The 23,473-nt window shown below is 43.9% G+C and overlaps 1 protein-coding gene across 1 annotated transcript in view; it reads left to right on the forward strand.

Annotated features, from left to right (window-relative positions):
- LOC117518893 (coagulation factor XIII A chain-like) overlaps positions 1-2,901 on the forward strand; it is a 45,682-nt gene extending 42,781 nt beyond the window's left edge. Inside the window, exons 12-14 of the mRNA XM_034180140.1 lie at positions 2,101-2,266; positions 2,398-2,552; positions 2,701-2,901. Of these exons, the coding sequence (XP_034036031.1) occupies positions 2,101-2,266; positions 2,398-2,552; positions 2,701-2,901 (522 nt within the window). The remainder of the gene's footprint in view (positions 1-2,100; positions 2,267-2,397; positions 2,553-2,700) is intronic.
- Positions 2,902-23,473: the final 20,572 nt, after the last annotated feature.

Raw genomic sequence — 23,473 nt, forward strand, 5'->3', positions numbered from 1 at the left:
TACATTTATACATCCATCCATTAATCCATCCATCCATCTGTACATTTGTCCATCCGTCCATCCATCCATCTGTACATTATACATCCATCCATTAATATATCCATCCATCCATCTGTATATTTATACATCCATCCATTAATCCATCCATCTGTACATTATACATCCATCCATTAATACATCCATCCATCTGTACATTTGTGCATCCATCCATCTGTACATTTATACATCCATCCATCTGTACATTTGTGCATCCATCCATTAATCCACCCATCTGTGCATTTTTACATCCATCCATTCATTCATCCATCCATCTGTCCATCTGTACATTTGTCCATCCATCTGTACATTTATACATCCATCTGTACATTTGTACATCCATCCATTAAGCCATCCATCCATCTGTACATTTGTCCATCAAATCCATCTGTATGTATATTTATACATCCATCCATCTTTACATGTGTACATTTGTCCATCCATCCATCCATCCATCCATCTGTCCATATGTCCATCCATCTGTACATTTATACATCCATCTGTATATTTGTCCATCCATCCATCCATCTGTACATTATACATCCATCCATTAATATATCCATCCATCCATCATCCATCCATCTGTATATTTATACATCCATCCATTAATCCATCCATCTGTATATTTATACATCCATCCATTAATCCATCCATCTGTATATTTATACATCCATCCATCTGTACATTCGTGCATCCATCCATCTGTACATCTATACATTTGTCCATCCATCCATCTGTACATTTGTGCATCCATTCATCCATCCATCCATCCATCTATCTATACATTTGTCCATCCATCTGTATATTTGTATATGGATCCATTAATCCATCTACCCATCCATCATCCATCCATCTGTATATTTACACATCCATCCATTAATCATCCATCTGTACATTTGTGCATCCATCCATTCATTCATCCATCTGTCCATTTGTCCATCCATCTGTACATTTATACATCCATCTGTACATTTGTACATCCATCCATTAATCCATCCATCCATCTGTACATTTGTACATCCATCCATTAATCCATCCATCCATCTGTACATTTGTCCATCCATCCATCCATCTGTATATTTATACATCCGTCCATCTTTCCATGTGTGCATTTGTCCATCCATCCATCATCTGTACATTTGTACATCCATCCCTCCATCTGTATATTTATACATCCATCCATTAATCCATCCATCTGTACATTATACATCCATCCATTAATATCCATCCATCTGTACATTTGTGCATCCATCCATCCAGCCATCCACCCATCTATATATACATTTGTCCATCCATCTGTATTTTTGTATATGGATCCATTAATCCATCTACCCATCCATCCATCTGTACATTTATACATCCATCCATCCAGCCATCCATCTGCACATCTGTACATTTGTATATTCACAAATTCATCCATCCAGCCATCCATCTGTGTATCTGTACATTTCTACATCCATCCATCATGTCATCGGGCCGCTGCATCAGCTTCAACCAGGACATCTGGTGCTCAGTCCAGCACCTTGTGGTGGGCAGCTGTCAGCCTCACGTGGTCTCTTCAGTGCCTCAGATAGACAGAAAAAGAGCAGAATCATTCGGCCAGAAAACCAGCAGTAAATCAACAGGAAAGCAGAGAGAATACTAAGGTGGTTGCTGGCAGCTACAACTGAGCTTCACTAACAGACCCAGAATTTAGATTAAGTCAGGCTGAGAGCTGTTTTGTTACTAATAAGATGAGTTAAAGGGATAGGATGTGTCATCACAATAATAAATAAGGTCGTTGTTCCACTAAACACAGCAACGAGACTGTAAGCTTAATAAGTGAGTGATCAGAAACCACCCATGAAAGAGGCATGATGTCAATATTTGTGACAGCAATACCACGTACGAGAACCAAATCCAGGGTATTTCCACTAATGTATATGGAGCCCTGAATGCACTGCTGGAATCCTAATACATCCATAATGTCCATAAATGATTCCATCCATCCATGTATTTCCTTTTTGGTGTTTGCCCTCTCATGTGTTTTTGTTTCTTCTTTTCCTGATCTGATCCATCTTCCAGGCCCAGTTTGGTGAGGACATAACCCTGAATGTGGATTTCCATAATCAAGCTGACACTCTCCATGTGTTAGATGGCACCCTGATGGTAACAGGACTGTTATACACTGGCATTTCAATTGAGGCTGTGAAGGAGGAGAAGCTGAACATCACCATGCAGCCTCAGCAGAGTGAGAAACTTCTAACAGTCACTCAGTTTTGCCAAAAACCTTCATTCTGGCTGACAGAGGGGCTTGTCACGTTCCACCGAATTTAAAAAGCTGTCAGTGCCACTGATTAAAAATGTTTGTGCATCCTGCAGCGGTACATGAGACCTTTCACGTCAGATTTCAGGATTACATGGACATCCTGCGTCCTCAGTTGTCCTTGTCTGTGACTGTGGCCGGACGCACTGAAGACCAGGTCATCTGTGAGACCAAAGTGCTCAACCTGCCACCCCCCAGGCTGGAACTAAAGGTAAAATCCAGACTTCATCACACTACAGACCAACTCTTTCATGAAATGTGCAGATATGAGCTTGACTTGTGCATTAAATTCAGTATTTATTTGAAAAATCTACAAATATTCTGTGTGGAGTCCAACAATGGTGAACGTTAACGTGCAGTTAAAAGCAAAGATGAGTGTCATAAAACACAAGTCTTATGAATGCAAACTGTCCAAACTGAGTCACATTAACAGCTTTATGGTATATAACTGCTTCATCAAAGTAGTTTGCAGTCACTTCAGGGTGCAGATGGCACCGTCCAGAACACTTACATTTCCATCAGGTTCAGTTTTTGGTCTGAGCAGTGACCACTTGAACTAGCGAGCTGACTCATCCAGCCCATTATTATAATGGCTCACCAAGCCGGCAAGTTTAGCTCTTTGAAATGGACATCACCCAAATAACCAAATAATCCCCCAGGAAGAGTTTAAGGATTTGGCCCAGGAGAGGGAAGTGTAGGTGAGCTGCTTGGTCTGTTGCCACAGCGGTAGAAGCAGGAGAACTTAGCCCAGGTTAAAAACGCGGACTGGGTTAGGTTTAGGGTAGGGGCAGGGGTAGTGGTAGAGGTTAGCCCCACAACCAGTTCAGACCTGGGTCTGAGTTTGCATTGGGCCAACTTCTCCTGTATCTGCTACAGCAACCTGGATCCAGACAAGTGGCAGAATATGAATAAATAATAATAGGCCCCAGGAGCCTCATGTACAGACTTGCGTGGATTTCCTATTGACACATGGCGTACGCCAAAACCCAGAAACTGATGTAAGCACAAAAATATTCAGATGTATCAAAGTGTGCGTACACATGGATCCAAGCATGTTCTGTTTGTACATCCAACTCAACGTGGACATGAGCGCACATGCAGACGCACCGAGCTCCTCCTGTATTTAAATAGCCCGTGGGACCTGGGGATTCCCCTCCCTGTCCAGAATGATCACAGTAAGAAAAGGTATTTAACTGATACAGATGAAGTGGAGTAAATAAAGTAAATGAAGTGCAGATACGCAGGGATATTTGATTTGGTACCCTGTGAACTGGAATACACATGAATGCGCCATAGCTGACAGTGTGTGACATCACAAGTATACACATGCGTTTACTGACAAATACTGAACACAGGGAGACAATTGGGGGCCTGTTAAGAAGCTCTAGTGTCACCATCAAGAAACAAAACAAATAATAATAGTAACAAAAAACATTTTTTTATATACAGCTATATAAATTCAGGCGTTAAGGGGTTAAGAAGCTCTAGTGTCACCATCAAGAAACAAAACAAATAATAATAGTAACAAAAAACATTTTTGAATGCACACATGCCCAAATGTGCCCGCACTGGTTTCATTCAGAACAATTATGCAAGTAAACTATTTACTAATGGCACACGTGCCAGACAGGGGCACGAAATGCGAAATGCATGGGAGGGGGGAGAGTCTATGAGGTTATGGTTAGGGTTAGGAGACGGGGTTAGGGTTAGAAATAGTGTAATAAAAAAAATGTGTCACGAAAATGTCCCTCATTTCATGAAGGGAGCGTGAAAAAAAAGCATGAGACTTGGTTGGTTCAAGTACACTGTTAGTCAGGATGAATGAGTGCGTTGAACCAGGCCATCGAGCCACAATGTTACTTAGATGCATTTACGCATCAGATATGATTTGAACATTGATGGAATGAAAATGTTTCCTATTAACAAAAACAAATTCATCATGTGATGGTGGCTTTATGGGAACGTGTGCATTTGGATGATTGCATTTCACATAGCTGGCATGGCTTGGCTCAAGCTTGACTGACACACTCCTGACTGATCGGCCAGCTCCTGCTGGGATGCCCCTGTTGGCAGGAAGCCCAGCATGGTCAGCACCTGTGTGGGCACAGACGACCCCTGGCTCCTTGTCATATTGTGCTATAGGCCGGCTGCAGTCCTGCGCGCAACTCCAGTAACAGTGGCCTTGGTAAATGAGATCAGCTTATGAGCCAATTATCATCATTTGCAAGTAAATCCTTACGTTCAATATCAATTCAATTTATTTCATTTATATAGCACCAAATCACAATCACAATATTGAGGCATAGTCAGGGGGGAGGAGGGTTTCCGGTTTGGTGGTCTCGGGGTCTTATCACTGCTTTTTTCAGATGATGTGGTCCTGTTGGCTTCATTGGCTGGTGACCTCCAACACTCACTGGCTCGGTTCACAACCGAGTGTGAAGTGGCCGGGATGAGGATCAGCACCTCTAAATCTGAGACCATGGTTCTCAGCAGAAAACCGATGGATTGCCTACTCCAAGTAGGGAATGAGGTCTTGCCCCAAGTGAAGGAATTCAAGTACCTTGGGGTCTTGTTCACAAGTGAGGGGATGATGGAGCGTGAGATTGGCCGGAGAGTCGGCACAACAGGGGAGGTATTGCATTCGCTCTACCGTACTGTTGTAACGAAAAGGGAGCTGAGCCAAAAGGCGAAGCTCTTGATCTACTGGTCAGTCTTTGTTCCTACTTTCACCTATGGTCATGAGTGTTGGGTCATGACCAAAAGAACTAGATCACGGGTGCAAGCAGCCGAAATAGGCTTCCTCAGGAGGGTGGCTGGTGTCTCCCTTAGAGATAGGGTGAGGAGTTCGGTCTTCCGTGGGAAACACGGAGTAGAGTTGCTGCTCATTCGCATTAAAAGGAGCCAGCTGACGTGGTTCAGGCATTTGGTAAGGATGCCTCCTGGGTGCCTCCCTAGGGAGGTGTTCCAGGCACGTCCATCTGGGAGGAGACCCCGGGGAAGACCCAGGACTAGGTGGAGAGATTATATCTCCACACTGGCCTGGGAATGCCTCGGGATCCACCAGTCAGAGGTGGTCAATGTGGCACGGGAAAGGGAAGTCTGGGGTCCCCTGCTGGAGCTGTTGCCCCCGCGACCCGAACCCGGAAAAGTGGTTGAAGATGAGTGATGAGGGAGTGAGCACCAAATCACAACAAAGTTGCCTCAAGGCTCTTCACACAAATAAGGTCTAACCTTACCAACCCCCCAGAGTAAGAACACAGGCGACAGTGGTAAGAAAAAACTCCCTCTGATGATTTGAGGAAGAAACCTCAAACAGACCAGACTCAAAGGGGTGACCCTCTGCTTGGGCCATGATACAGACACAAATTACAGAACATTTTACAAATTGAATATACAGGAAATGTTGCCGGTGCACAGGACAGGAGGGTGACAGAAACAGACACCAGACCCATCTCTGGATGGAGCCACAGCTCAAACAGAAAGAAAAAAAACAGAATCAGGCATCAGAAAGACAAGAAATACAGTATAATTTGTCAGCATTTAGCAACAAGAAAAACAGAAGAAATACTAAGGTGATCGCCGGCCACTAGCCCTAAGCTTCACTAAAAGACCCGGAATTCAGATAAAGTTGAGGCCACGGCACATTTACTAATAAAGTGAATTTAAAAGAGTAAAATGCGTAGTAACATACTATGCCAGTATGCTAGCCATACGAAAGGGAAAATAAGTGTGTTCTCTAAGTACACGCTCATGTCAGATTGCATCATTTGCAAGGTCCTCTGACAACGCTAAAGCAGCCACTGTTAGTGCCATTTTTACTCATCACTTTGCACATGCTGTTATAGCCACACATATACGAGGTCTGTTAGAAAAGTAGCCGACCTTATTATTTTTTTCAAAAACCATATGGATTTGAATCACGTGTGATTACATCAGACATGCTTGAACCCTCGTGGGCATGCGAGAGTTTTTTCACGCCTGTCGGTTACGTCATTCGCCTGTGGGCAGTCTTTGAGTGAGGAGACGCCCACCCTCTCGTCGTTTTTTCATTGTTTAGGAATGGCTCAGAGACTGCTGCTTTGTTTGATCAAAAATTTTTCAAAAACTGTAAGGCACAACTGAGTGGACACCATTCGATAAACTCAGCTGGTTTTCGGTGAAAATTTTAACGGCTGATGAGAAATTTTGGTCTGTAAGTGTCGCTTTAAGGACGGCCCACGGTGCCTGACGGCGATCTGCGCTCTGAGGCGGCGTCGTCTCGCTGTTTCAAGCTGAAAACTTCCACATTTCAGGCTCTGTTCACCCAGGTCGTCATCAGAGAACAGAGAAGTTTCAGAAGAGGTCGGCATGAGGAGTTTATGCGGACCTTCCACTGTTAAAGGAGATTTTGTAATGAAAAAACGTGCGGGCAGATTCGCATGTCAGGCCGGACCCGACCGCGGGGGGTCGCGACAGGAAAAACACCTCCATTGGAAACCTTAACGGACAAGTTGGAACATGCCCAGCTGTTAAACAATTTCTCAGATACTCACTTGTTGAAAGCCATCAAAAGCCGCCTGAATTTTACAAATGGTTTTCAACACAGAGGTGTTTTTCCTGTTGCGGCGCAGACGGATTTGCGTCGTCGTCACGGAACCGACTCGGCGAATTTGCCCGCATGTTCTTTCATTACAAAATTTCCTTTAACAGTGGAATGTCCGCACAAACTCCTCATGCCAACTTCTTCTGAAACTTCTCTGTTCTCTGACGACGTCCTGGGTGAACAGAGCCTTAAATTAGGATGTTTTCAGCTCGAAACAGCCAGACGGACACCACCTCCGACCGCGCCGCGCCGATCCGCTTTGTGAGCTGTCCTTAAAGGGAAAGAAACTCCACAACCTCTCATCAGCCGTTAAACTTTTCACAGAAAACCAGCAGAATTTCTCGAATAGTGTCCACTTGGATATCCCTCACAGGTCCTGAAAAAATTTTGATAAAGCAACACGCGCCGTCTCCAGCAGTGTCTCAGAACACTTTGTGTCATTGCAAACCCCTCCGAGCCCCTCTACATAGCCTGACGTGCACCTCCCAAAAATTGTAATTACACGTCGAGATGACAGAGACCTCACAGGCTGTAATTGGTCCATTAACTATATCATTTTAGGGCTCCTTCACACATAGTGTGAATTTGGTCAAACTGCACATAAAGTGTGCATGAAGCAGGAATCCTATGCAAAACATGTAAATTCGTAGCGGCTTCCAATGCCTTGTAAACCTGTTGCTACAAATATTTGCACACACCACCGGCTGAAAGACAGAATGTGCGCTGTGAGAGCCCATCGAACCCTCTCACGGCAGGTGTCAGCCAAATTCCAGATGACGCACATGAACATCTAACACCGCTCACATGCACTTAGAAAATGTGTGGCCATTCGCACTGTTAACACAAAAATAGTCAGCAGATGATTACTGTTGAGCTGGCAGTTATCAGGTCTAGGTGACGGGCTGGACTTAAAAGGCTTAATGTGACTAACATGGAAAGTGGGGTGAATGCGCCTGGAGCTGGGTAACCGGAGCCGAACAGAAACAGGATTGATGACTTTAGACACGGGGAAGGGCCCAACAAACGTGGGAGCCAATTTGCATGGAACCCCACGCAGAGATAAATGACGAGTTGACAGCCAAACCTTTTGACCAACCATATAGGCTGGGGCGACTGACCGCTTACGGTCAGCCGCTGCCTTATAAAGACAAGATGATCAACCAAGGGCTCGGCAAGCCCACTCCCAAGTTTGTTGGCACCGAATGACCAAACTGAGTGCTGACGGAACTGGGGATCGCAGAACTGTGGATCGCAGAACTGTGGGTAAAACAAGGAAGGTTGATGACTGAAAACGACATGAAATGGAGAGAGCCCAGAAGACGCAGATGGTAAACTGTTGTGTGCTAACTCTATCAAAGATAACTGTGAAGACCAGGTGGATGGGTGCTGTGAACATAATATTCTAAGACCTTTTTTCTAAATCTTAATTGAAATGTTCTGGGTACCGTTAGCCTGGAGATGGTACCCGGACGTGAGACTGGAGGTGGTCCCAAGTAGACAGCAGAATTCCCTCCAAAATCCCGAAACGAACTGTGGACCCCGGTCGGAGACGATGTCCTGTGGAAAACTATGGAGATGGAAAACATGTGTCAGCATAATTTCAGCTAGCTCTTTGGCAGAAGGCAATTTAGGCAGAGGCACAAAGTGGCACATCTTGGACAATCTATTGACAACAGTCAGGATTACCATGTGTCCTTTGAAAGAAGAAAGTCCAGTGACGAAATCCAAGGAAATATGAGTTTCAAGGCTGTCTAGGGATCGACAAAGGCAATAATGAACCAGCAGAAGGACGAGTTGTGGATTTGTGCATAGCGCAAACCTGGCAGGCATTTACAAATTTTGTAACATCTTTGATCATATTTGGCCACCAAAACCGCTGTTGGAGAATAAACAACGTCTTCTTAATACCCGGATGGTAGGAAAACTGACTACTACGGCCCCACTCAATAACTTCCCCCCTAAGGGAGGCCAGAACAAGCAATTTCCCGGCGGGACAGTCGGCTGGAATCGCTTCTGTCTCAAGTACGGCCCTAACGCAAGACTCAATTTCCCATGTAGTGGCAGAAACAAAGTTTGTGGAAGGCAAAATGTTACCCGGATCTGCTGGAGCGTTGGAGTCATCATACTGCCGGGTCAAGACATCTGGCTTACCATTTTTCGACCTGGGTCAATAAGTGATGACGAAATCAAACTGACTGAAGAATATTGCCCAACGAGCCTGATGGGCATTCAAACATTTCACTGATCATAAATAAGCCAAATTCTTATGATCTGTGTAAACCAAAAATGGCATCTGTGCCCCCTTGAGCCAGTATCGCCACTCCTCCAAGGCCACCTTGACTGCTGGCAGTTCCCAGTCGCCGATGCTATAATTGCGCTCTGCAACAGACAGTTTGCAGGACAGAAAGGCACACGGATGTAACTGCCATGCAGGGTCAGGAAGGAGTTGCTTTAGGACCCAAAGACCCTAACGGTTGCTTTAGGACCCTAAAGCCTCATCACATTCCAGAGTCCACTTGAATGTCCGTAGTGATGAGGTCACATTATAAAGTGGAGCAGCTACAGAACTGAAATTTCAGATAAATTTTCGGTAGAAAGCCCAAAAATCTCTGAACATCCTTTCAGCTACTAAATCAAATCAAATCAATTTTATTTATATAGCGCCAAATCACAACAAACAGTTGCCCCAAGGCGCTTCCCTCAGCTATGACGAACCCCAGAAAAGATACATTAGATTTGTGAAATTCACACTTCTCAGCCTTGGCATACAATTCATTCCGCAAAACGGTTTGTAACACGGCCCGAACATGCTCAGTGTGACTCTCGAGATCGGGAGAGAATATCAGGATATCATCCAAATACACAAACACAAACTTATTCAAGTATTCCTGCAGAACATCGTTAATAAGGTTCTGAAAGACAGCTGGTGCATTAGTAAGCCCGAATGGCATTACCAGATATTCATAGTGTCCTGTGGGAGTGTTAAACGGCGTCTTCCATTCATCACCCTGTCTAATCTTGACCAAATGATATGCGTTTCGAAGATCCGATTTGGAAAATACTTTGGCACCCTCTAGCGACTCAAAAGCAGATGACATCAGTGGTAAGGGATAATGGTTTTTTAGTGTAATATCATTCAAACCCCGATAATCAATACAAGGACAAAGAGTCTTATCCTTCTTCTCAACGAAGAAAAACCCCACCCCTGCTGGTGACAACAAGGGCCAAATTAACCCAGCATCAAGCGACTCCTGTATGTATTCCTGCATGGTGATGCGTTCAGGAGCATACAGAGAATACAATTTTCCCCACGGCGGAGTGGCCCCAGGCTACAAATCAATAGCACAATCATATGCATGATGAGGCAAGAGCGACTTAGCGTTAACCTTGCTAAACACAGTAGCTAAATCATGATAACACAATGGGACCCCGGCCAGATCTGAAGGAACGGATGAAGACAGTGGTTTGGGGATGTTAAACACTTCCCAGAGAACGAAGAACCCCACTCAGTAATCGTACCGTTCGCCCAATTGAAATTAGATCTGTGCTGTTGCAGCCAGGGGTGCCCCAGAATTACAGAGTGAGCCATATTATCGAAAACAAAGAGACTGATTGTTTCCACATGGTTCTCATTAATAGTGAGACGTATTGACTGTTCGGTGAGTAATTTAGCCAAGTTCATGGCCATCCACCACCCTGACCACCAGAGATGCGAAACAATCTAAGGTGCATGGACCTGGCGAGAGAGGATAACGTCAAATTAGCGTCAGACCCAGAATCCACAAAAGCCTGCACCACTTCAATGTTCTGACCAGATTCCAATTTAGCAGATATTACATTCTGAGATCCTGAGGGAGAAATTGTACTGTGACTCACCCGTACGGAGGCTTGAGACTTAGCAGCGGCACCCCTGACCGGACAACAGGAAATCAAATGCCCTCATTGTCCACAATAAAAACAAAGTCCATCATCCCGTCTGCGCCATCGTTCCTCCTGAGACAAATGCATGCGATGGAGCTGCATAGGTTCTTCGGACCCAGAATATGTGGTGTTGATGTCAGAGTGGTGGACAATGGTCGAACTCGGGTGCGAGGTGAAGGTGCGCCGGGACAGGTGACGTGATTTGCGGCGAGGGCGCTCCGCCAGGCAACGATCGATCCGGATTGCCAGGGTGATCAATTCGTCCAGGTCCTCAGGCAATTCGGTGGAAATTAGCTGATCTTGAATCTCTGAAGCCAGCCCCTGGAAGAAGATGTCTTGGAGTGCAGCTGGATTCCACTCACTCTTGGTGGCAAGGATGCGTAAATCCACGGCGTAATCTACCACTCGGCGAGTGCCCTGCCTCAGCCTCAACAGGGAGCATGCCGCCTCACGCCCCGGGGATGTGTGAAATACTTGCTGGAGTGCTGCAGTGAATGCTTGAAGGGAGGAGCAAGATGGCGCCTGACAGCTCCACTCTGCAGTGGCCCACGCAGCAGCCCGGATGGACAGGTGTGAGATCATATATGCTATCTTTGTCTTATCTGTCGGAAACATACTGGACATAAGTTTATAATGGGCAATTCTACGGTGACGGAATTACAATCTGAGCTAATCTGTCATGGTTAGATGCCGTATGTCCAGATTTTGCTGCTGTTGTAATTCCGTTAGCATAGAATTACCCTAATGTAACTTACACTGCGTGATGATGCGCATGACGTCACCCGTCTCTCCGGAGAATCATTCTGGGCGGGAGAGCTGAGTACAGATGGCAGCCTCTGGCACGGAAGCCGATGAGGCGGACGGCAAACACGGCGAAGGTGAGCTGGTGTTGCCTATTGCCAGGACGGGCTGGCCTGAATATCAAATTTAGACAGGAGTTGTTCCATCTGTAAACTCACAGAGGACATGAAGGCGTCCTGTCGTTGAGCTAACTCGCTGAAGCTGGTGCTGAGAGCGGCGAGCCCGTCCTCTTGCTGAGCAAACTGCCTACTGTGATGGCATACCGCAAGTTGTAAAGGCATTGAGTGTGCTGCGTCCATCATTGGCCAGATTGATCTATCAAGTCTGGGTGACAGGTTAGGCTGGATGCAAATGCAGGACTCAGACAGCAAGCTCTGTAAGTAAAAGCAGTTTACTGAAACAGTAAACGGGGTGCGGTACACAGTGAGGCAGTCCAACAAGGCAAAATGAGGAGCTTATAAACACCCAGGTGATGAGGTGCAGATTGAAAGCAGGTGTGCATGGAACGTTCCAGAAAGAGGCTGTGGCCAGAGAGAGGGAAACACCCACCACCAAGAGCCAGCAAAGACAGACAAGAGAGAAAGGGACAGACAGACCCAAACAGGAAAAACCCCCAGCAACAGACCAAACAAACAGAAAGTAACTGAACAAACAAACCAAAACCAAGAAATAGAAGCAAACAAAACCCAAATCCTGACAGCAGTGAAATTTGTCTAAGTGCCCCAGAAGTGTGGCTTGTAAACAGACACAGTGACACATTGGTGTGTGCGCTGAACTGACAGGGGGTGTGTCCCCCGACAGGAGCGGCTGTGGAGATTTGTGGATCTGGACGTCACGGCCGGACAACAATACACTGTGTTTGGACGGACATGAACTAACAACTGCCACTGTGATGCGCGTGTGTCTGCTTGCTGTCCTCATGTGGACATAAATAAGAACATATATCGCTGTGGTGACGGCCTGCAGCGAGCAAGCGCGTGCACAGCACACACATTGACAGGCTACCACAGGTGATCCGGACCATCAGATCATAACACACAGCAGGCAATCTGACTGTCACGTCACCCACGTGAGCTCTGTTCTACATGATGCGGTGTCAATCCTGTGGCGTGCCATCTACAAGACACGTGTCGGGCCGGACACATGTATGGGGCTGGCTGGACAAGTGCCAGTAGATGTGGACATGATGAGAGCGCACTGCTTCTCATTCATGTCATTTCATGACTGTATGTCTGTGACCATGGGTCATCTATAGAGAAACAGACGGATCATATTTGTATTGTCCGCTTGAAAAGAAGGATTCAATAAATGCAGTGTTTTTATGGTGTGTGTGTGTTTTTTTTTTTTTATATGTCCATGTCCTTCCTGATATCAGGCAGTTTCCTCCACCTTTCACAGGACAGTGATGGTAGCTCAGTGGTAAAGTTTCTGACTGGCAGTCAGAGCTTTTGAAAAGTGCAGGTTCCAGTCCCGTGGGTGGTATGTAATTTTTATTGTTTTATTTTCACCACAGCTCCACGATGTTGTCCCGCGTGCACAAACCGTTGCAGTGGCATCGTGCACGCCTGCCCTTCTGCACTGTTTTGTGGTTTGCTCATATGAGCTGTTCTGACATGAGTTCCCCTGAGTTGTATATATTTGCATATGTATGAAGGGGCCCTTAGGAACGTCACTTTTGCGGTTTCATAATCAACTTTCATAGAAGAGTAGGCCAGTCTTTATGAAAATGTCACAACCTGTGCTGTTCTCAATCAATCAATCAATTTTTTTTATATAGCGCCAAATCACAACAAACAGTTGCCCCAAGGCGCTTTATATTGTAAGGCAAGGCCATACAATAATTATGTAAAACCCCAACGGTCAAAACGACCCCCTGTGAGCAAGCACTTGGCTACAGTGGGAAGGAAAAACTCCCTTTTAACAGGAAGAAACCTCCAGCAGAACCAGGCCCAGGGAGGGGCAGTCCTCTGCTGGGACTGGTTGGGGCTGAGGGAGAGAACCAGGAAAAAGACATGCTGTGGAGGGGAGCAGAGATCGATCACTAATGATTAAATGCAGAGTGGTGCATACAGAGCAAAAAGAGAAAGAAACAATGGTGGTGTGGTGAATTGCATTGTGACACCCACCAACACTGATGGAGAACTTCAAAAGGTTCACGACTGCACTGAAGTGATTGCGTGGCAACAGAGTTATGGAGTATTAGAAGCAAAAAAAGCCCATTATTCTTCTTCATTTCAGGTGACCGGCATACCTCAGGTGGGGCAGAAGATGGAGGTGACAGTTACTTTCGTCAACCATTTCATTATCGCTCTTTATGACTTCTCTCTGGTCATGGATGGAGCTGGAATCATGGACAACAGGACTCGTACATATGAGTGCGTTGATATCTGAAATGGCAACACCATGAGCCAGGACCAAATGTAATGTGTTGACACTGCAGTTGGTTACTCTCAGCAAAACATCAAAAAAAAGAAAGTTCTCAACAATTAGGACTTTATCATTGTAATTCTCAGCAAATCATAAATCAAATCACTAAATTCTAAGAATTTGGAGTATGTGTCACAAAGTGCAAGTCTATTAGTCTGATCATGGCATCATGACATTTAGATGTACAGATGAATTAAATTTATTCAATAAGCTAAAAACATAGTTGTAAATGAAAGCAACACGTCCGCCTTACTTTTTATCATGAGCAACATGGATATTTGTGTACCCAGGTGGACAGACTTCATTTAAAGGCAGGTGTATGTTCGGCTTTAGCCAGATTTCACATCAGGAATCTGAGTTGACTGACGTGTGCAGTAAAGATGGTACATCTCTGAGTGCATCTTCTTATCTGTCTTCCAGTAAGGTCGACAAAGATCAGACAATCGTGTGGACGGAGTCCTGCATCCCCAGGCTTGCTGGAGTCAGAAAAGTCTCTGCACTGATGTTCAGCAGTCGTATGCCAAAGGTAACTTTGTCAACACACAAACTGCCAACTCTGCCTATAAAAACTGTGGTCCTTATGACTCTGTGGTCATCTGTCAGGATAATAATTCACCTGTTAGTCCATAAGAGTCACAGGGGACAGTCTCCACACACACACACACACACACACACACACACACACACACACACACACACACACACACACACACACACACACACACACAAAAACTCATCTTCAACCGCTTAGTCCAATTAAGGGTAGCGGGGGGCTGGAGCCTATCCCAGCAGTCATAGAGCGCGAGGCGGGGTACACCCAGGACAGGATGCCAGTCTGTCGTAGGCCAGGACAGTCTCCAAGGCCTTTTAATTTATTCCCATGATACTTCACCAAAACAAAAGGCCACCAAAATACCAAGAACTCCTTGTGTTCGGCTTCATCTGAACTTTGACTGAATTTACCCAACTTTACCAACAATGACAAGCAGTTCATTTTTGAATGATGAAATCAGCTTATCAGTGTACCACGGACGTAGTTAAAGTTTTCGTGTCCAATATCCACATCTCATAAGATGTCTAATTCTCCATACATATCGACAAAAATTGTCCTAGAATGCACTGCATGATCAACACCATCAGTCAGCAGAACTCCGGGTCTCTTTCTTGCAGTAAACGCTTTCATGTCTCAGCATCTGGCAACTGCATACTATTCCTACAAGTGTTACCTTATGATTGCAATACTGTTATTCTGATGTCTGTTCTCTCCCAACTCCTTTCATCATCGATGATAGCAAAAGTTTCAGGAGTTTTCAGGTTAGCTGAACTTAGTTATTCATCCATTCATCATCATACCTCAAAAACCACAAAAGATTTAAACATAAAGTGTGTAGCAGCAAAACAACATAAAAACACACGACCTTTGACCTTGAGCTTCAAAAAATGGCAAATATTTGCTTTTTTCCTGCTGGTTGAAACAGCGTCAGCTTAAAGGAAGAAAACACTCTCATCTTTCTTTGTTATTTTCACGGCTCAAGACAAACATTTTCCAGTACTTACCTTTTTAATGTCTCAGTAATCCTGGATTGTGTTGTTGCGACACAGCCTGTTGGTGGCGCTGTTTTGATGTCCAGCTGTGTGTTTTGCAGGTGGAGGATGTTATCACCATCAACGTCTTGCCTGCTATCAATCCACCCCTGTACACCACAGAAATTCCCCAGTGAGTGGGCGGAGCTACAGTTGCAAGTTCGCACTTGTGCTGTCTTTGATTGGTTCCTTTTTTTCACCTTAAATCATTTTCTGCCCTGGTTTTGGTCCACAGATAAATGACGTTTGTTTGACACTTTAAAACAAACACAGTTTAACTCAATTCACTGTGTTTATGACATGATAATAAATCATTCACTGTCTGGTTGTGACATCTAGATCCTGATGCAGAACCTGATTCTGATTCTGATCTGCAACACAAATCATGTGATGACTGTGTCGTGTTGTATAAACATCATCGCACTGACTGTAGCCGTTCATGCACTTGTGTTTTATTACATTTGGACACCAGAGGGCGCCGATCATCTGCAGCACTTGAAAAGTTTTTTTTTTTTTGTCTTTTTGAAACACTTCATAACAGATGAGGCCACGTTTCGCACAGCGAGCGATGTCGTCCTATTTGATAGTGTTCTGTAGCACGGCTGTTTCAAACGTTTCATAACACTGTTGTGAGTTTGCGATCAGTTATCATCCCCAGGCGCACGTTCTATTCATTCTTCAATTCTGATTTTATTTTTACATTTAAGACGTCTTGTTTCTCGTTAGCCGATGCTGGTTTGATGCTGGTGGGCGGAGCATACCAATGAGCACATAACGTTTCTCTCAGACAACTTCAGCCACTCATAAATTTACATTTGTGATTTTTCATAATCAATCCAGCAGGGGGTGGACACATCTATACACATGTAGTAGCTTACTCTGCATTGTGTTTTTGGCTCCTCCCACTTGCTGTCCTCCAGATATGAACTCATGATCTCCAGCATGGGAGGCGGACGCACTGACCAGTCGGCTAAAATCTGCCTCCGGTCTGAGTGACCAGAGAATCCGTTGGCTGTTGGGGGAGGTGTGTGTGTATGTGGGGGGGCTATTGATGACCACATGCACAGCGCCTCCTGCTGGCCACCGTCACACACAGAAAATCAAAACCACTTTTTGATTTGATTCTGTTGCATCAAAGTTGTTCACTGCCTCATCACTTCATCCTCGTTATGTGCTCTTTTAAGGTGATGAGTTACAACATGAAAACATGTAATGTTTTTGAGTTATTGCTAATGTAATGTGGGCTGGGATGGACTCACTCATTTATTCATTCATTCACTTAGTTACTCACTCACTCATGCACTTACTCACACATGCACTTGCTCACTCACTCACAATATTAAATCAGTTGTTCAGTTTGTCCCCTCAGCTGTCAATCAGCCTCGTGTCTCTGTGAACATGAATGTGTGAAGTTTGAAGCCTCATTAACGTGATTTTTTTCTTTGTAATCGTTTTATCCACATTTAATCTGAGCAGCAATAAAAGCTTTTTAGGACGCAGTGATGTGTCAAAGTGTCTTTGATCTGTATGTGTGTGTGTGTGTGTGTGTGTGTGTGTGTGTGTGTGTGTGTGTGTGTGTGTGTGTGTGTGTGTGTGTGTGTGTGTGTGTGTGCAGAGCCCGCACGCTGCTGCTTCTGTTGACGTCGATTCAGAGCATTTCTTTAGAGACTGCGCCACCTACCTGTGATTCAAGAGCGTGACTTGCTATTTTCAAATTTGATTTGACTTCAAATATACTTAGAATTTAACTAAATCAGTTAGTACGCCTCTAGAGCCTATAAGGATGCACTTTCAGGAGCACTTTGCACAAAAACTAGTACTTCAGGTCGTACCTATAATTGTAAAAGTTAAATGTACCCACAAAATTAAAAAAGTTAAGCTTTTAAAGGTTTATTTCACCCAAAAATTACTTATTAATAATAATTTAAAAAACCCTTTGTTTCATGCAATGGGACAAGATGTGTAGCGATATAATGTTATAATGAGGTAAATTAATAATGTAATCAAATGGTGTGGTCACTGTGAGCTCTCGATCTACAACAAGACAGTTTGAAAGTTTTGAAAAAGGTATTAAACAAAGACAATGCTGGAGGCAGATATTTAGATTTATTTTCACATTATTAAACTAAAATAAAAGCTTAAAACACAGAGACACACACTCACACACACTGATCCAAAATGCTGGAAGAGCATCAAGTTATGTGGACATCACTGAAGTAGCTCCTCAGACTCGTCTCAGAGCCTCCTGAGAGACAGACACAGAGACAGACATTAGCGTGCAAAAACAGTAAGGTATATCTTCTATTATACAGCCCATCTCTAAGGTACAACTGCATGACAGCTTTAATATGAGTATATCCAATAAACTCTCCATCTTTCACTTTCACTGGCCTAATAATGGGCCTAAAAACAACAATGAACATAATTTAGGCCCAGTCCTACAACTTGGCAAAGACATTTACAATTTTATGTCCTAAATTTAATCTGGATAATGATATTACTGCAGCACCCCCCCCCCCCCCCCCGTACTCAAAAATGATACATCTTCACAGAAAATTCAAAAGCCATTAAATCTGAAAACAAAAAAAAATATTTCTCTTGAAGAAACAACTTGACACGTACAACAAGTTGTATGACAAACTGATTTATTTTCCTTCACAAAGCAGAAATACAGCATTTATTTAGAAGACATGACTCTTTTCTATGACAGTGACAGTTGTATTATTTATTACTGTAGGCAAAACTTGCATAGTATTTCTATAGCCTAAGAAAGTATCAGAAATGTGCAGAAAGTAGTTTTTGCATTTTTAAATATCTCAGTAAAATAGGGCCTCTATCCAATTCTGCCTGGAGCCCCAACAGACCCTAGAATTGCCCCTGATAATGCTGCCATTTTGGGACAGATGGGGTCACAGGTCATGCACTCCACCCAAGAAAACATGCTTTGGCATGTCTGCTAATTAAAAACAGGTAATGCGTTCTCACATTTCAGTGATGTCAGAATTACTGTAGAATAATTTGGACCGTAACACTAATTTACCAAAAGGTCATCAAATTTCAAGTTGACAAAATATCATTTTGGGGATTTTTCAGATCCAAGTGTTTACACCCACCCAAATCACTGCCAAACGAGGGAGCATAACTCCTGGTAGTTTTTCTATTTAACTGGTTGTTAACAACTTGAATGTGCAAATCTGCCTGTGAATCATCTGTGATTTTACCCACGATTTGAAATCTTTGAAATGTGGAGATAAATTGAATCAAAAAGCTAAAAATATGTAAAACTCGGCATCAACATTATTGCTGTTCTAATGTATCTTGCATTGGTTTGAGTGCGACAATCTAAGGATCTGAATACGTATTTTTTTTTTTCTTTTTTAAATCTCATTTTGTGTGCTTGTTCCATTCTGCCACTATGTGTCTTTTTTTTCGGTGTGGCTGCTGTTTTGGAGTTTTCCTTCGTTGTCTTGTAAATTTCAATAAAGTTTGTAAAAACAAAAAAAACAAAAAAAACAAAAAGATCAGTGCCGTAAACGAACGGCCTCCGGCTCTGCAGACACCCTGCTCGTGTGTGTGTGTGTGTGTGTGTGTGTGTGTGTGTGTGTGTGTGTGTGTGTGTGCGTGCGTGCGTGCGTGCGTGCGTGCGTGCGTGCGTGCGTGCGCGCGTGTGTGTGTGTGTGCGTGAGACAGAGAGAGACCTTTGACCTGTGTCTCTGTAATGTAAATCATCTCTCTTGCCACTAGGTGGCGCCACCAGGTTTGCCCAGAAACAACTTTCAGTTTCATTCTGCTCCTGAATCCTGACAGATTTTATTTTAACTTCACAGAATGTTTCAGATTCTGAAATTATTCCAGAAAAGTAAAATATGGTGAACAATTTTTAAACAGTCAGAACCCCATAATGAACTGAAACAACAACAAAAAAACCATATATGTCAAATTTGATTAAAAGCAGAGTCTGATTTTGTTTGATGGGTTTAAAACAAACTGATCTGAAAAACAAACAAAATAAAAAAATGAAAAGTTTTTAAACTTGTTAAAAGAGACAATCTGCTTTGAAATGTGAACTGTTTCATTGTTGGATTCATCTCTTGTTGATCGCTGGAGGACAAATTAAAAAGACATTCATTAGAATTTCACCAAGGACCAAAATGTCTTATAATCGGAAAAAGTTCCTTAAAATGTCTTAACTCCGCCCCTTATTAAATAGACCATAAATATTTTATGGAGTCTTAATCTCCACGTCTGGTTCTGGGACAACCCCGTCTGTTAGAGGGACATGCTCAGAAAGACGCCACAGAGACACGTCCTCATCACACACCTGAACCGCCTGAAGAACCTCCTTCAACAGGAGCAGGAGCTGAACTCTGAACTCCTTCCAGATACCACAGGACCTCACCATCTGGACACATGGCTCCTCCTCCTGTCTCTAAAGGTTGTCCAAAACTCCTCCTCCTGTCTCTAAAGGTTGTTCCAAAACTCCTCCTCCTGTCTCTAAAGGTTGTTCTAAAACTCCTCCTCCTGTCTCTAAAGGTTCTCCAAAACTCCTCCTCCTGTCTCTAAAGGTTGTTCTAAAACTCCTCCTCCTGTCTCTAAAGGTTCTCCAAAACTCCTCCTCCTGTCTCTAAAGGTTGTTCTAAAACTCCTCCTCCTGTCTCTAAAGGTTCTCCAAAACTCCTCCTCCTGTCTCTAAAGGTTGTTCTAAAACTCCTCCTCCTGTCTCTAAAGGTTGTCCAAAACTCCTCCTCCTGTCTCTAAAGGTTGTTCTAAAACTCCTCCTCCTGTCTCTAAAGGTTCTCCAAAACTCCTCCTCCTGTCTCTAAAGGTTGTTCTAAAACTCCTCCTCCTGTCTCTAAAGGTTCTCCAAAACTCCTCCTCCTGTCTCTAAAGGTTGTTCTAAAACTCCTCCTCCTGTCTCTAAAGGTTCTCCAAAACTCCTCCTCCTGTCTCTAAAGGTTGTTCTAAAACTCCTCCTCCTGTCTCTAAAGGTTGTTCTAAAACTCCTCCTCCTGTCTCTAAAGGTTCTCCAAAACTCCTCCTCCTGTCTCTAAAGGTTGTTCTAAAACTCCTCCTCCTGTCTCTAAAGGTTGTTCTAAAACTCCTCCTCCTGTCTCTAAAGGTTCTCCAAAACTCCTCCTCCTGTCTCTAAAGGTTCTCCAAAACTCCTCCTCCTGTCTCTAAAGGTTGTCCAAAACTCCTCCTCCTGTCTCTAAAGGTTCTCCAAAACTCCTCCTCCTGTCTCTAAAGGTTGTTCTAAAACTCCTCCTCCTGTCTCTAAAGGTTCTCCAAAACTCCTCCTCCTGTCTCTAAAGGTTCTCCAAAACTCCTCCTCCTGTCTCTAAAGGTTGTTCTAAAACTCCTCCTCCTGTCTCTAAAGGTTCTCCAAAACTCCTCCTCCTGTCTCTAAAGGTTGTCTAAAACTCCTCCTCCTGTCTCTAAAGGTTGTCTAAAACTCCTCCTCCTGTCTCTAAAGGTTGTTCTAAAACTCCTCCTCCTGTCTCTAAAGGTTGTTGTAAAACTCCTCCTCCTGTCTATAAAGGTTGTCTAAAACTCCTCCTCCTGTCTCTAAAGGTTGTTCTAAAACTCCTCCTCCTGTCTCTAAAGGTTGTTCTAAAACTCCTCCTCCTGTCTCTAAAGGTTGTTCTAAAACTCCTCCTCCTGTCTCTAAAGGTTCTCCAAAACTCCTCCTCCTGTCTCTAAAGGTTGTTCTAAAACTCCTCCTCCTGTCTCTAAAGGTTGTTCTAAAACTCCTCCTCCTGTCTCTAAAGGTTCTCCAAAACTCCTCCTCCTGTCTCTAAAGGTTGTTCCAAAACTCCTCCTCCTGTCTCTAAAGGTTGTTCTAAAACTCCTCCTCCTGTCTCTAAAGGTTCTCCAAAACTCCTCCTCCTGTCTCTAAAGGTTGTTCTAAAACTCCTCCTCCTGTCTATAAAGGTTGTTCTAAAACTCCTCCTCCTGTCTCTAAAGGTTCTCCAAAACTCCTCCTCCTGTCTCTAAAGGTTGTTCTAAAACTCCTCCTCCTGTCTCTAAAGGTTCTCCAAAACTCCTCCTCCTGTCTCTAAAGGTTGTTCTAAAACTCCTCCTCCTGTCTCTAAAGGTTCTCCAAAACTCCTCCTCCTGTCTCTAAAGGTTGTTGTAAAACTCCTCCTCCTGTCTATAAAGGTTGTCTAAAACTCCTCCTCCTGTCTCTAAAGGTTGTTCTAAAACTCCTCCTCCTGTCTCTAAAGGTTCTCCAAAACTCCTCCTCCTGTCTCTAAAGGTTGTTCTAAAACTCCTCCTCCTGTCTCTAAAGGTTCTCCAAAACTCCTCCTCCTGTCTCTAAAGGTTGTTCTAAAACTCCTCCTCCTGTCTCTAAAGGTTCTCCAAAACTCCTCCTCCTGTCTCTAAAGGTTCTCCAAAACTCCTCCTCCTGTCTCTAAAGGTTGTTCTAAAACTCCTCCTCCTGTCTCTAAAGGTTCTCCAAAACTCCTCCTCCTGTCTCTAAAGGTTGTCCAAAACTCCTCCTCCTGTCTCTAAAGGTTGTCTAAAACTCCTCCTCCTGTCTCTAAAGGTTGTCTAAAACTCCTCCTCCTGTCTCTAAAGGTTCTCCAAAACTCCTCCTCCTGTCTCTAAAGGTTGTTCTAAAACTCCTCCTCCTGTCTCTAAAGGTTGTTGTAAAACTCCTCCTCCTGTCTATAAAGGTTCTCCAAAACTACTCCTCCTGTCTCTAAAGGTTGTTCTAAAACTCCTCCTCCTGTCTCTAAAGGTTCTCCAAAACTCCTCCTCCTGTCTCTAAAGGTTGTTCTAAAACTCCTCCTCCTGTCTCTAAAGGTTGTTCTAAAACTCCTCCTCCTGTCTCTAAAGGTTCTCCAAAACTCCTCCTCCTGTCTCTAAAGGTTGTTCTAAAACTACTCCTCCTGTCTCTAAAGGTTCTCCAAAACTCCTCCTCCTGTCTCTAAAGGTTGTTGTAAAACTCCTCCTCCTGTCTATAAAGGTTCTCCAAAACTACTCCTCCTGTCTCTAAAGGTTGTTCTAAAACTCCTCCTCCTGTCTCTAAAGGTTCTCCAAAACTCCTCCTCCTGTCTCTAAAGGTTGTTCTAAAACTCCTCCTCCTGTCTCTAAAGGTTCTCCAAAACTCCTCCTCCTGTCTCTAAAGGTTGTTCTAAAACTCCTCCTCCTGTCTCTAAAGGTTCTCCAAAACTCCTCCTCCTGTCTCTAAAGGTTGTTCTAAAACTCCTCCTCCTGTCTCTAAAGGTTCTCCAAAACTCCTCCTCCTGTCTCTAAAGGTTGTTCTAAAACTCCTCCTCCTGTCTCTAAAAGTTGTTCTTAAACTCCTCCTCCTGTCTCTAAAGGTTGTTCTAAAACTCCTCCTCCTGTCTCTAAAGGTTGTTCTACAACTCCTCCTCCTGTCTCTAAAGGTTGTTCTAAAACTCCTCCTCCTGTCTCTAAAGGTTGTTCTAAAACTCCTCCTCCTGTCTCTAAAGGTTCTCCAAAACTCCTCCTCCTGTCTCTAAAGGTTGTTCTAAAACTACTCCTCCTGTCTCTAAAGGTTCTCCAAAACTCCTCCTCCTGTCTCTAAAGGTTGTTGTAAAACTCCTCCTCCTGTCTATAAAGGTTCTCCAAAACTACTCCTCCTGTCTCTAAAGGTTGTTCTAAAACTCCTCCTCCTGTCTCTAAAGGTTCTCCAAAACTCCTCCTCCTGTCTCTAAAGGTTGTTCTAAAACTCCTCCTCCTGTCTCTAAAGGTTCTCCAAAACTCCTCCTCCTGTCTCTAAAGGTTGTTCTAAAACTCCTCCTCCTGTCTCTAAAGGTTCTCCAAAACTCCTCCTCCTGTCTCTAAAG

The sequence above is a fragment of the Thalassophryne amazonica genome, chromosome 1, assembly GCF_902500255.1.
Source record: "Thalassophryne amazonica chromosome 1, fThaAma1.1, whole genome shotgun sequence".
Lineage (NCBI taxonomy): Eukaryota > Metazoa > Chordata > Actinopteri > Batrachoidiformes > Batrachoididae > Thalassophryne > Thalassophryne amazonica.